Genomic DNA, 15,503 nt, shown 5'->3' with positions numbered 1-15,503 from the left:
TTTTGCACCAATTCACAAAAGTTCCTAGAAATATGACAAAGCAATAACAAAGTTAATGGATAAACATATGGAATGACCATATAATACAACTTCATTCTTTGAAAATATTTTCGAACTGGTTACTTTCACAGAGATTAAAGGTAGTCCTTTTTCTCTGATCGGAGATTGTACCCCCCTCCCATGCTCAGGTATAAACTTTTTATTTGTTGAAACTAAAGTCTTGTCTTAGTTGTTTTTAAGCTTGACACTCCCCACTTAGCTATTTTAAAATAGCACCTGATATGCCTGTTTCAGCTTTTATTTCTTCAAACAGAAACAGGTCTGAGGAGTTAATGAAGTACATTCATGGTATCTGTGTGGAAGTAAGCTGCTGAACAGCAGAGATTCATAAACTTATGCAAATATATTACTACTAACTTATTCAGTCCAGAATGTACAGAGTTCCTAAAATGTTTTTCTCTAGAGTTCCGAAATGTGTGGTTCGGATGGTTTTAAACATAAGCATGATACAACATGTCCACCTTAGAGTAACCGAATAAGGTTAGGGTAATAAGAAAATAGCTGCTAGCGCAGTTCTGTAAGTGTTGCACATAAACTTCCACAAGAGTTTGTGTAATATTATAATATTATAATTTGCTGATCACAAATTGCATCTGCTGGAAATTTTGTAGGGAAATTTCCCGGGTCTGATCACCATAGCGGACATCAATCATGTGGACTATTTATATTATAACGGAATTAATGCACGCACTGTAGTTTCTTTTGGCTCACGGTGTTCAGCTAGAGCAGTTTTTGCTCGCAGAGATGTCTTAATAAAAAAGGACATCTTAATTTCAAGATTTTTTGAAAATACAGCTCCTCCTCTGGGCTTAGCCACCTGTAGCACACCAAGATCAAAATGCTCCTTGGAAGAGTTGACTAACTACTCAAAAACTCTAATTGAATTTGATACTGCTCTGGAATCCCACACTAATAATAAACTCCTAGATATATACGTTGGTGAGGGTCTTTTAAATTTATTTATTTATTTATTACATTTATATACCTCTCCATAGCTGAAGCTGTCTGGGCAGTTTACAGCAGAAGCTCAAAGGCAATCTCCTGTTCTGAATTAAGTTTTTTGACATTGAAGACAAAATGTTATTAGATTCCTTCTCCATCTTACCCCTGCAAGCACAAAATGAAACTATAACAAGACTTGAGTGTCTTAAGACTCATTTAGTAAACATCCAGCTCAAGTGTAATGGATCTACAAATATTAATTAGTTCCAGCTAGGTAGTGGACTCATGGACTTATGTGCTTTTAGACGGTACCTTGGGGCCAATTTTAGCGCTGCAAGTGTTAAGTTGGAAATGTAGATTGTGATGGTTATCGTTATTTAACTCTTGTAAATTGTGTTTTGTAAATCAGATTGCTTTATTGTATTGCTTTATTGTTGATGTATTCTTATATTGTATTTTGATATTTGTATCTCTTATAAGCCGCCTTGAGGGCCTTGGGCTCCTGATTCTATTCATTTCGACAATAAGCCGAAGAGCGTAGAAGGCACAGATCAGCGGGCATGTATTCAATCAGATCGATATGGATCTACAACTAAATTGGGGAATTAGGTGGATCCAGAGTCTTTAGCCCACTCCCATCTGGGAAACAGTTCAAATAAACTTGAGAATTTAGGGCAACTTTTGTCTGTGGTTCAGAATTGTGCTCCAGCTTACCAAGTTAGTGTAGAAATCAATCCATTAATAACTAAGATTGATTTAAGATCCCCTAAGAAGGATCTAGCTTATAATACACTTACTGAAAATTCTGTGTCACCAAAGCCCAATGCCTGGCTGAATATGAGATCTTTAGAAGATGAGGAAATTGGTTCCTCAGAGAGGATACCTGTTTCTTCAGTTCTCCCAACAACTATCCCAAGACCAGTCATCTCAAATGTCAGTAGACTGAGTCCATCAATGGAGATAACTATACCCTTAGAGGAAGAGTCTCATGATCCAAGGAAGGGCATGCATAAAAATTATAAGCTATTAGGACATTTGAGTGCTCCTTCAGCTAACTTGATTCAACAAGGTTTGTTTTATAAGGAATCTGTAAATATAGGGCAGTCATCCTCCCTTACGAATGATTTGACTATCTCTGGGAACTCTATTCAGGGAAAGATACCAACTAATTCAGGATGACAAAAATGCCTCCAGCCAGATAAGTTATCTCTTTCATGGAATATCGGTGGATGGTTACATGAAGCTCTAGACTCCCATTTTTTGGATTATAATCAGATTGCATTTGCTGATTTAGTTTTTCAGTGTCAGGCTTCTTTTAACATGCATTGGGACAGGAGTAGTCGGGAGTCTCACATTGAGGTAATTCTGGGTAGGGGACGTTACAGCGGTGAGAGGTTGATTAGCCATCACAGAGGAAGGGATATAAGACATCTTCGTGCTTGCTTCCCTCCCGATCCCCCTCCCAACCCACTGGGCACTGGCAGTTATGCTGGGAATTCCCTGGATTTTACTGTTCGGCTTATGAATGCAAGGTCAGTGACTAATAAATTCACTTTAATCCAGGACTTAATCCTGGATGAGTACGCTGGCATTGTGTGTATTACTGAAACCTGGCGAAATGACCAGGGAGGAGTGGGACTTTCCCAGCTCTGCCCCCCCCCAGGTGGCATTCCAGCAGCCCAGATCCAGGGCACAGAGAGGTGAGGTTGCAATTGTCTGTAGGGAATCTATCTTCCCTGTCAGGTTTCCTGTCCCTAACTCCTCTGGCTTTGAGTGTGTGTGCCTGGCGTTGGCTCAGGGTGACAGAGTTAGGACTCTGCTGGTGTACCATCCACCCCGCTGCCCAACAGTCTCCCTCCCTGAGCTTGTGGAGCTGGTCTCGACATTGGTGTTGCAGTTTCCCAGGCTGATAGTCCTGGGTGATTTCAACATACATACTGAGGTTAGTCTCATAGGTCCAGCTCAGGACTTCATTTTATTTATTTATTTATTTATTTATTTATGGCTGCCATGACAACCATGGGGCTGTCCTTAATATCTTCTGGACCAACTCATGTGGTAGGACACACGCTCGATCTTGTGTTTTGTTCGGGAGAGGAAGCTGGTGATCTGAGGGTGGAGGGGTTCTTGGTTACTCCGTTGTCATGGTCAGATCATCACCTGATTAGATTTAGACTTTGTGCCCCTGATAACCTCCGCAGGGGTGATGGGCCAATTAAGATGGTCTGCCCCCGGAGATGGATCCTGATGGTTTCCTGAATGGTCTGGGGAATGTTCCCAACATGGGTGGCGCTACTGTCGAAGCCCTGGTCAACCTCTGGAATCCAGAGGTGACCTGGGCTGTGGACACTATCGCTCCAAAGCGCCCTCTCCCACCAGGGAAGGCCCGTAATACACCCAAACCTTGGGCCTGATGAAATGGCAGGGACAACGGCTAGAGCGACAATGGAGAAAAACTCAGTCTGTGTTTGACCGAAAACTGGTTAGAGCTCATTTTCGAGCCTACTATGTGGTGGTGATAGCGGCGAAAAAAGCTTACTTCTCTGCCAGCATTGCTTCTGCCCAGTGCCATCCAGCTATGCTTTTTCAGGTGGTTGGTTGCTCTCTCTGAAATGTTTGTGAGGCACTTCACAGATAAAATTGCTCACATTTGGATTGACTTGGACTCCTTGTTAATTACAGTTGTGTCAGATGTCCCCGTTGCTCCCTCTGGTCATTTTTCCATGGATACTTTTCAGCTTGTGAATCCTGAGGATGTGGACAGGATTCTGGGAGATATAAGGGCCACTACCTGCTTGCTTGATCTTTGCCCATCCTGGCTAATTAAATCCACCAGTAGCTGGTTGGTTGACGTATCTGATTAACACCTCCCTAAGGGAAGGTTCTATGCCAACATTGTTGAAGGAGGCTGTGATTAGACCTTTGTTAAAAAAGCTTTCACTAGATCCTGCGGATCTTAATAACTTTTGGCCAGTCTCCAGTCTCCCCTTTCTTGGCAAGGTGATTAAGAGGGTGGTGGCGGCTCAACTCCAAGTTTTCCTGGATGAATCAGATTATCTAGACCCTATTCAATCAGACTTCAGGCCTGGTCATGGGACAGAGTCTGCCCTGGTTGCCCTGCTTGATGACCTACGCCGGGCATCGGACAGGGGGAGTGCATCCCTGTTGGTGCTGCTGGACCTTTCGGCGGCCTTTGATACCATCGCTCATGGTATCCCTCTGAGCCGTCTTGCTGGGATGGGTCTAGGGGGCACTGTTCTACAGTGGCTCCATTCCTAGCTGATGGACAGGACCTAGAAAGTGGTGCTGGGATACTACTGCTCGACCCCCTGGCCATTGGCCTACGGGGTAGCGCAGGGTTCCATTCTGTCTCCCATGCTCTTTAACATTTATATGAAACCACTGGGAGAGGTCATCCAGAGATTTGGAGTGTAATGTCATCAATATGTTGATGACACTCAACTCTATCTCTCCCTTCCATCTGATGGCAGGGTGGGAGTGCTCGTCCCAAACCGGTGCCTGGCGGCTGTGAAGGGCTGGATGTGGGCGAACAAACTGAAACTTAATCCAGAGAAGACGGAAGTGTTGCTGGCCAAGGGAAAAACTGCCCCAGGGATAGAATTGCAACCTGTTCTGGATGGGGTTGCACTCCCCTTGAAGGAGCAGGTCCGCAGTTTGAGAGTTCTTCTGGATCCTGCCCTGCTGCTGGAATATCAGGTGGCTGCGGTAGCCAGGGTGGCCATCTCAAAATAATCTACCAGCTGTGTTTGTTCCTGGAAGCAGCTGACTTAGCCACGGTGACACATGCATTGGTGACATCGAGGCTTGATTACTGTAACACACTCTATGTGGGGCTGCCTTTGAAAACAATTCGGAAACTACAGTTGGTCCAAAATGCAGCAGCCAGAATGTTAACTGGAGCACGGTGCAGGGAGCATATCACCCCTGTGTTTTATTGACTCCACTGGTTCCCAATTTGTTTCCGAGCCCAATTCAAAGTGCTGGTTTTGACCTTTAAAGCCCTAAACGGCCTTGGACCAGTGTATTTAAGGGACCGTTTACGTCCATATGTTCCTACCCTGGATTTAAGATCATTTGCCTCTGGTCTCCTCTGCGTGCCTGGAATGAAAGACGTTAGCCAACAACAATAATCTTTATTTTCAGTCAACCGACCACAAATACAAAACATAGTATTAAGTATTAAAATAAGACTGCTTGGTAACAGAAGCTATGGCAGACAGCAAAACAGTTCAGTTGAATTAATTGCCATTTACAATCTTACAGGGTCTGGTCAAAATGGCCAAGTTCAAAAATTTTGCCACTTGCACAGTAGTTGCGTTATCAGAACCCTCAAGTAAAACAGTCAGAAGAAACTCAGAGGGGCGACCTGGGAAAGACTGCGTAATAGGGTATATTAGATCTTTTCTGGCCCCTTCATAGTACCTGCAGTTTAGCAAAACATGTAAAATAGACTCCACTTCACTGTTATCACAAGGACGGCATCTATTGTTACTTGGAGTTTTATTGTATCTACCCTCCAAAAGTTTAGAAGGTAAGACATTAAAACGAGCCAGAGAGAATGCCCTCCTATACTTGGGGATGGATAACCAGCTTGGATAGGGCATCCCATCTTTGCAAGGAAGACCTGGTAGACCCAGTGACTGAGGGGAACAGGGACCCAGAGCAGCTGGCACTTCCAAGCTCCATAGAGAGCAAATCAGAAGGAGAGAGGCCTATTGAGACAGCTTTTTTCACCACCACCTTTGTCCAAGATGGCTCAAAGGGGTCTCTCATTACCTGGGATGTAAAGGAGCTGTGAGTGAGCATAAGGCAGCAGCGAAGCCAATATTGAATAACACAAATCCAAGCTGAGGATTTTAGAGAGTTAAGGCCAGCCTCCAAATTAAGGGTAGCTCCAGAAACGCATCTTGGGACACCAAAAATGGACCTGAGAAAGAAGGATTGAATTCCTTCAAGTGAACCCTTAAAGTATGGAAACCAGATTGGTGCCCCATAAAGAATCAGAGGGACTATTTTGGTTCTAAAAACACGTATGGCTGCTGGCAGAAATTTCCTGCCCTTTGTAAAAAAAGAAGCGGGTCATTGTGCCCGTGTTTTCTCGGCTTTGGCCTTAACATATTTTCCTTCAGTTCTCCAGCTCACTGCTTCAGGGAACCAGATACCCAGGTATTTATAGGAGTCAACCTGTTCGATTCTGTCATTCCCCATAGACCAAGGGTACCTGACCTTTCTCTTAGAGAATACCACTACTTTAGATTTGGAGTATTTAATTGTAAGAAAGTTTTCTTTACAGTATTCCATGAAGCCTCTCAATAGTCTCTTGAGACCCAGCTGAGTTTGGGAAATTAAAACCACATCATCTGCATAAAGCAGAATAAATACCTTTGTATGCCCAATCTTGGGTGGATGGGATTGTGTCATCCCCAAAACAGAGGGAAGATCAGCCAAATATAAGTTAAATAGGGTAGGGGCAAGGACACACCCTTGTCTAACACCACGTGAGGAGGTAATCTCCTTAGAGAAGTGACCTCGATAGCTACAACGTACCTGGACAGATGTATTTTGGTACAGTATGCGGATCAGGAACAGTAGCCTTTTCTCAATAGAAAGCTGTTCTAATTTGCTCCACAGACGGTCATGAGAGATGGAATCAAAAGCAGATTTGGGGTCTGTAAAGGCTGTGAAAGTTTACCTCCTCTCGGTTTAAAGTGTTTATACCCTAAGTGGGCCAGCACCAAACAGTGGTCAAGGAAAAGAAGTTAGATTGACAAGCACACGGGAGAGAGCCTTTTCAATTGTGGCTCCCAGACTTTGGAATTCCCTACCCCAAGAAGCCCGCTTTGCTTCCTCCCTGATGGTCTTCCGGAGACTTGTAAAAACTATTTTGTTCTGGAGAGCCTTTGGTTGGGACTGATGGGTCAGCCTGACACTGTTCAAAGTTTTTTCTCTTTTTTTTTTAAGTTCTTTTATTATCTTATATGTGTATGCACATATATACATGTAAGTATGTTTGTATGTGTATGCATAATGCATTTTATGTATTTTAATAGTAGTTTATGCATTTTAATTTACTGTAATGTTTGTGTTTTTATTGTGTATTTTATTATATATATGTGCTATTTTATTGTAGCCGCCCTGAGTACCCTATTGTTGGGTAGAAGGGCGGGATAGAAATATTTTAAATAAATAAATAATATCCACTGATAGTGAAAAGCTGTCTGATTTCTTTGAAAATGGAAATGGACTGCCTTCAAGTCAATCCCGACTTACGGCAACCTTATGAACAGGGTTTCCATGGTAAGAGGTATTCAGAGGGGGTTTACCATGGCCTCCCTCTGAGGCTAGTCCTCCCCAGCTGGCTAGGGCCTGCTCAGCTTGCCACAGCTGCACAAGCCAGCCCCTTCCTTGTCTTCAACTGCCAGCTGGGGGGCAACTGGGCTCCTTGGGACTATGCAGCTTGCCCATGGCAGCACAGGTGGCAGGGCACGTAACCCCTGAGCTATTCACTGTGGGGGTAATCTTTAGCTGGCCCTTGACACCCAGGAGACATGAGCGAGGATTTGAACTCACAGACTCTGGACTCCCAGCCAGGCTCTTCTTCCCACTGTGCTATACCAGCTGTCTGATTTCTTCACCCCCACACAAAAAAAAGCAATCTTCAAGGCACCTTTTCCTATAAGCTTTCTGTAATGGCGCACGTTTCCACTGCTGATGGAAGCAAAAAGGAGTCTATAGTTAGTACAACTCATGTTACAGTGCATCAGTCAAAATATTAGTATTAAAATAGTGTATAGTGTATAGTATATGAATACACCTGAATGCATTTATAAGACAGCCAGAGAGTTTAACTGCATTGAGGGTTGGACTTAGACTAGGGAGACCAAGGTTCAAATCATTGCTCAACCATGAAGCTCACTGGATAATTTTAGGGCAGTCACCCTTTCTCAGCCTAATTATCCTTGTTATTGACCCCTCTTAGGGTTATAGCAAGGATAAAATAAGGAAAATCCACTATATGCTATTATGAGCTCCTTGGAGAAAGGCATGGTGCCAGTGCAATAAATAAACTCCATGTAGTTTTGCTGATAAAATTTAGTTTCTTGCTCATCATTATTAATAAAATGTCTCTTTCCTCGCAGATTTCAGTCTGTGAAAATAAGAACCTCTCAACAGAAGAGCTGAACATATCGACCACTCAGGAGGAATTAAAGAAAGCTAATAGCCTTCCTAGTTTAGTTCATGAAGGCAAAACTGCCAATAATGACAGACAGACCAAAGAAGGATTTTTTCAGTATCTTGGGAGTTTATTTGGTATTGCTTCAAAATCATCCAACAGAGAAACTGAGCATTCCAACTCTGGAGATGGATACAACAGAACTGGAAAACACTTTGCAACTCCAGTTAGCCATGAGGAAGTTGGACGTGCTGACCATCCGAAGCCAGAAATATTTGTTATTTCAACTCCTGGAAGTGAACAGACAGCATCAAACAAAAATGAAGATACTAACTTTGTTAAAAGCACTAGTTCTGGCTCACAGAATTTGCAGAAAGCACAGGAGCAAACTGCTGAAGCATCCAAGTAAGTTTTCTCACACAATTTAAAGAGAAAATTCTGTTATATGTTATGGGTGTTAAGATATCATTGGGACATCATATCATTTCTGAAGGATGTTGACGTGGCCACAATATTTGAATGCAAATAGTAATTCTGAGTTTTAATTTATTAATACTGTAGCCATGACTCGAATTTAAAGCACAACTTAGATTCTCTTTTAAGCGTTTCAAGGGAAATCAGGCAGGACAAAATAATGATGGCCTGATTTACACAATCAAATCCTGGCTTAATAAGTCACACAGCAGAATTAAGAAATCAACTTCAAACCGAAGTTGGATTCCAAATTCTGGCTTGTTTGGAAGCCATTAGCCATAGTTCCCAGTTTGCACATAAAACATGTTACATGTGTAGCTCCCGATTCCTCTCTCAAGTCCCATCCTGTGGTGGGCTGCTGCACACATGTAGTTTAGGACTGAGCTGAAGCAGGAGGGGCATTTTGTGAAAATCTTTGTAAAAATTGAAAGAATCCTATTGAAATGATTTTGGGGATCATTGCAAAAAAAATGTTTTTTGAATGTATTTGGGCTCTTGCCCCTGAGTGCTCTCTCTGGCATTGTGGAGCCGGGCTTTCATTTCAGTGAGCTAAGGGCAATGAAACAGGCTGGACGACAGCTAGAGCTCAAGTGGTGAAAGACATGCTGTGAGGCTGATCAGGCACGAGTAAAACATCATAACTGTGCCTACTCTGTGGCAGGGAGGGTAGCGAAGAAGGCCCACCTCTCTGCCACCATCACATCCTCAAGTAGCCGTCCAGTGGAGCTTTTCCATATTGTCAGGGGTCTGTTGACATCAGTTCCAGGAAATGAAGTTTTAGACCCTTTGGAGGCCCACTGTGAATTGTTTGCAAGTCATTTTAAGGGTAAATTTGCTTGCCTCCATAGCAATCTTAATGCACCATCCACATCTACTGTAGTCCCCAGTGAGATGGCCAGTGCAACATCTACTGCAATGTCTCGGGAAAGGTTTCAGTTGATGTGGCCTGATGACATCGACAAAGTGCGTGCAACGATGCGGCCAGCAACATGTCCTCTTGACTCTTGCCTTATTACAGCTTGCCAAGGGGGGTTGATCGAGTGGATCCAGGGTATGGTCAATGTGTTGTTGAAGGAGGGAGTGGCTGCAGCTGCCCTGAAAAAGGCAGTGATCCGACCATTCCTGAAAAAGCCCACCCTGGACACATTGGTTTCTGACAACTACCGCCTGGTCGCAAATACCCCCTATTTAGGGAGAGTGATCAAGAGGGTTTTGGTGCAGCAATTGCAAGTACTCTTGGATGAAACAGATTAACTTGACCCATTCCAGTCTGGGTTCAGGCCTGGTTATGGGACTGAATCAGCCTTGGTTGCCCTGATGGATCACCTCTATCAGGAGAAGGACAGGAGGAGTGTGACCCTGTTATTCTTACTTGATCTCTCGGCGGCTTTTGTTACCACTGACCATGGTATCCTTCTAGGTCAACTTGGTGAGATGGGTATTGGAGGCACTGTTTTACAGTGGTTCTGACCTTATCTCCAGGTCATTTTCAGAGAATAGTATTAGGTGATTGTCTTTCGGCTCCCTGGCAGTTGTGCTGTGGGTTGCCACAGGGTACCATCTTGTCCCCCATGCTTTTTAACTATATGAAGCCCTTAGGAATGGTCATCAAAAGATTTGGGGTGAGGTGTCAGCAGTACGCTGACGATACCCAGCTCTATTTCTCTGTAACATCTGAATTGGAAGAGGCCATGCAAGCCCTGGACCTGGACTTGGTGGTGGGCTGGATGAGGGCCAGTAAACTGACTCTCAGTCCTAGCAAGACAGAGGCGCTGTGGATTGGTGGTTCCCCAGTTCAAATATTGGTCAGTTGCCTGTTTTACTTGGGGTCATACTCCCTCTGAAAGACCAGGTTAGTAGTCTAGGGGTGCTCCTGGATCCATCTTTGTTGCTAGAGGCCCAGCGGCTAGGAGTGCCTTTTACCAGCTTTGGCTGGTAAGACAGCAGTGGCCATTTCTGGACCAGGATAGCCTGACCACTGTTGTCCTTGCTGGTAACCTCCAGGCTGGATTATTGTAATGTGCTCTATGTGGGGCTGCCCCTGAGGTTGGTCCAGAAGTTGCAGCTGGTGCAAAATGCGGCGGTGAGATGGCTCACTGGGGCAGGGTATCAACAACATGTCACCCCAAATGCTGAATGAATTGCACTGGCTACCAGGCTATGTTCAAGGTTCTAGTTTTGGTGTACAAAGCCCTATACAGCTTGGGACCAGGATACCTGAAGACCATCTTACCCCTTATATACTGTGGTCTGCAAATGAGGGCCTCTTGCGGATACCATCTTATCAGGAGGTCCATTCTGCACAACACAGGAAATGGACCTTTAGCACAGTGGCACCTAACCTTTGGAATACCATCCCCTTAAATATTAGACAGGTGCCATCTCTGTTATCTTTTTGGTGCCTATTGAATCCTCTTTCAATAAGCCTTTTAAGTAGAGACATTATCCCAGTCTGTGTCTCTGGGAATTGCTTTTTAAGACGTTATTACAGTTTTTTAAAAAAAATGTTAAAGTTTTTTTTTTTTAAAGGTGTTAAACATGTTTTGTTTTAATATTTTTCTATGGATTTGTTTTAATATATTTTGAAGTCTGTTTTTATGATGTTTTAGAGTGCTTTTGTTTGCTGCCCTGGACTCCTACTGGGAGGAGGGGTGGGATATAAATAATAATAATAATAATAATATTTATTATATTTATATCTTGCCCTTCCTCCCAAAAGTAGACCAGAGTGGCAAACAGGTGATAAAACACTAAAAACATCTATAAAACATCTTAAAAACAAAACATATTGAAAAACAATTCCAAGACTGATGTAGACTGGGATAAGGGCTTTACTTAGAAGGCTTGTTGAAAGAGGAAGGTCTTCACTAGGCACCAAAAAGACAACACAGATGGTGCCTGTCTGACATTTAAGGGGAGTAAATTCCAAAGGGTAGTGTCAGGATGCAGGATTGGGGCCCTGAGGTTTCAGAAGATGAGGAGGGAGAGGGAATCGTTTGGCCAGAGTTGTGGGAAGAAGAAGCAGGAGAGGAGGGGGAGGAAATCCCAGAGATAGAACTGTCTAGCAGCAAAGGCCTTGAAAGTCTCACAGACACCGGCCCTTCCCTGGAAGTTCCCACGCATCCTCCCCCTTCGAGTTCAGAGCAGTTGGAGAAGGAGGGAGGGCCTCCTGAGTCAGGGAAAAGCAAAGAGAAACCGCCAGATGCCCCCCCGCTTTCCCCCATACCTGAATCAGAGTCTTCAGAAGGGGAGGGGGCCGTGCTTCCCCCTTCCCCGCATACCAGAAGACAGCTAAAGCGAAGGCAAAGGAGGGAGGAGAGGAGGGCGGTGGATGAGAGCACGTTGAGGCGGAGTGAGAGAATTCGCGCCCGTGTTCACCCTTCTTAAAAGACAGGAGAGATAGTGGCTCCTTTGTTCTGTCAACTCTCTTGTATGTCGCAGGATATGTTTTGTAGTGCAACTTCATGAGAAGACGTAGTTTGTGTCTGGATATTACTTTAATAAAGACTGAATTGCTTTCACCAACTGGCCTGGTTCCTGAGTCCCATCCTGGATAAGACAGGTAGGTGCCAACAACACTAAAGGTCTGCTTCCTATGTTGTACGGAACAGACCTCCTGATAAGATGGTATCTGCAGGAGGCCCTTGCCTGCAGAGCGAAGTGATGACTGGATACCTAAGGAGTAAGATGATCTTTGAAGTATCCTGGTCCCAAGCTGTATACTAGAGTTGTAAGATGCTGAGGCTGTAATACTGCACAAATATAAGTGGAACTTACTCTCAGACAGATGTATAACATTGGATCCAAACATCGGATTAGCCTATGTGAGGAAAGGCAGCAGCCTTTATGACCCTTCTTGGGACACTAGGGTGAAAGGTGGGTAATAATAATAGTAATAGCAACCTCAATTATAATGAAACAGAGACCAAAATGTACCATGTCAGATATTCATCAAGGACATAAGAGTATCCCCTTCCCATTCAGATAAAATTATCGATATTATAATAGCTCTGGGCAGCGATTTGGGCTTTTCCCACAAGTCTTGCCAACAGATGTCCCTAACATGGGGAAGGGAAAACGGAATGGGCTAAAAAATTCAAATAACTTTAATTTGAAATAATATTTCTTTCCATTCTAATTTAATCCTACAGAAATACTCCTCCAAGAATTCTAAGTGATAAGTTCCTTTAGATATGGCAGCCTTGTATAGTTTAGTAGCCTTTTCCTTTCTTCGCCTTTTCCATCAGTTAAAAATCTCTTGTGCTCGTCCTGGAGCTGGGCATATAGTTTTCTGTATCGTAGCCTTTAGCTGTAACTTGGGGAACAGTCTAACTGGCATTTACACTGGGCTGCACCGACTGAAGTTCCCCACCTGGGCTGGCAGAAGTGTAGCCGGCAGAAGGGTGCAGCCAGGGAAATCTGCCACCACATGGGCCCAGCAAGGGCCAAGCCGAGACTGGCGCAAGTGGAGCCAGCAGAAGGCCTGAAAAAGGGGTGTTCTGTGTGTGTGTGTTGGGGGCAGAACTGAGGGGAGGGGGACTTACGCCGCATCCTGAGCATGTTCGGCTCAGTCCTGCGTCCGAAGTCCCAGCAGATGATACGTCGGGAGAAAGGGTGGTGGAAGGGAAGATGCATTTCTTTTTGTTCCAGTGAGCTCTGCTGGTGCAGCCAATGTATTCCTCTCCCAGTGGCTCCTGATAGGAGATGGGATGTGGTGGAACCTTCCGCTGTGTTCCCTTCTGCCGGCTCCACTTCTGCCGGCTCCACTTCTGCCAGCCTCCTCTGAGTAGGATTGCTTTGCCCGAAGAGCACTTTAAACGCACAGTATTGTCTCATGTTGTTTCAATAACGTTTTTCAGTTTTTTTCTTTTGTTTTTGTTATGTGCCTCCAAGTGGACTATGATTTATGGCGACCCTATGAACCAGTGACCTCCAAGAGCATCTGTCATGAACCACCCTGTTCAGATCTTGTAAGTTCAGGTCTGTGGCTTCCTTTACGGAATCAATCCATCTCTTCTTTGGCCTTCCTCTTTTTCTACTCCCTCCTGTTTTTCCCAGCATTATTATCTTTTCTAATGAATCATGTCTTCTCATGATCAAAGTATGATAACCTCAGTTTCATCATTTTAGCTTCTAGTGATAGTTCTGGTTTAATTTGTTCTAACGCCCAATTATTTGTCTTTTTCGCAGTCCATGTTATCTGCAAAGCTCTTCTCCAACACCACATTTCAAATGAGTTGATTTTTCTCTTATCAGCTTTTTTCACTGTCCAACTTCACATCCATACATAGAGATCAGAAATACCATGGTGTGAATGATCCTGACTTTAGTGTTCAGTGATACATCTTTACATTTGAGGACCTTTTCTAGTTCTCTCACAGCTGCCCTCCCCAGTCCTAGCCTTCTTCTGATTTCTTGACTATTGTCTCCATTTTGGTTAATGATTGTGCCAAGGTATTAATATTCTTGACAAGTTCAATGTCCTCATTGTCAACTGTAAAGTTACATAAATCTTCTGTTGTCATTACTTTTAGTCTTTTTCACGTTCAGCTGTAGTCCTGCTTTTATTTATTTATTTATTTAATTAATAATTTGTATCCCACCCTTCCTCCCAGCAGGAGCCCAGGGCAGCAAACAAAGCACTAAAACACTTTAAAACATCATAAAAACAGATCTTAAAATACATTAAAACAAAACAGCATTAAAAACATTTTTTAAAAAATAACTTTAAAAGAGGGTTAAAACATTATTAAAAAACATATTAAACAATTCTGACACAGATGCAGACTGGGATAGGTCTCAACTTAAAAGGCTTGTTGAAAAAGGAAAGTCTTCAAAAGGCGCTGAAAAGATAACAGAGATGGCGCCTGCCGTTTGTGCTTTCCTCTTTAACTTTCATCAGCATTCGTTTCAAATCATTACTGGTTTCTGCTAATAGTATGGTATCGTCTGCATATCTGAAATTATTGATATTTCTCCCTCCAATTTTCACACCTCCTTCATCTTGGTCCAATCCTGCTTTCCGTATGATATGTTCTGCGTATAGATTAAATAAATAGGAATACACCCCTGTCTCACACCCTTTCCGATGGGGAACCAATTGGTTTCTCCATATTCTGTCCTTACAGTACCTCTTGTCCAGAGTATAGGTTGCGCATCAGGACAATCAGATGCTGTGGCACCCCCATTTCTTTTAAAGCATTCCATAGTTTTTCATGATCTACACAATCAAAGGCTTTGCTGTAATCTATAAAGCACAGGGTGATTTTCTCCTGAAATTCCTTGGTCCGTTCCATTATCCAATGTATGTTTACGATATGATCTCTGGTACCTCTTCCCTTTCTAAATCCAGCTTGGACGTCTGGCATTTCTTGCTCCATATATGGTAAAAGCCTTTGTTGTAGAATCTTCAGCATTACTTTACTTGCATGGGATATTAAGGCAATAGTTCGATAATAATTACTGCATTCCCTGGGATCCCCCTTCTTTGGAATTGGGATGTATATGGGATGCTTCTAGTCTGTGGGCCATTGTTCAGTTTTCCATATTTCTTGACAGATTTTTGTCAAAATTTGGAGAGATTCAGTCCCAGTAGCTTGTAGCAACACTATTGGTATGCCGTCTATTCCTGGTGATTTGTTTCTTCGAAGTATTTTAAGAGCAGCTTTCACCTCACTTTCTAAAATGTCTGGTTCTTCATCATATGGTTCCTCCGTGAATGAATCTGCCATCCTGGCATCTCTTTTATAGAGTTCTTCCTTTTATTTCATCTCGGTCAGTCAGTGTGTTCCCCTGTTGATTATTCAACATCCCTATTCTTCGTTTAAATTTT

General features: G+C 43.4%; 1 protein-coding gene across 2 annotated transcripts in view; it reads left to right on the top strand.

The window, feature by feature from the left end:
* Window positions 1-15,503, top strand: part of CRYBG3 (crystallin beta-gamma domain containing 3) — a 150,031-nt gene that overhangs the window by 17,178 nt on the left and 117,350 nt on the right. For both annotated transcript variants that reach the window (XM_061628033.1, XM_061628034.1), the window contains exon 3: window positions 8,163-8,602. In XM_061628033.1, the coding sequence (XP_061484017.1) occupies window positions 8,163-8,602 (440 nt within the window). The remainder of the gene's footprint in view (window positions 1-8,162; window positions 8,603-15,503) is intronic.

The sequence above is a fragment of the Rhineura floridana genome, chromosome 5 (genome assembly GCF_030035675.1).
Source record: "Rhineura floridana isolate rRhiFlo1 chromosome 5, rRhiFlo1.hap2, whole genome shotgun sequence".
NCBI lineage: Eukaryota > Metazoa > Chordata > Lepidosauria > Squamata > Rhineuridae > Rhineura > Rhineura floridana.
This window is presented reverse-complemented; position numbering and strand designations above follow the sequence as displayed.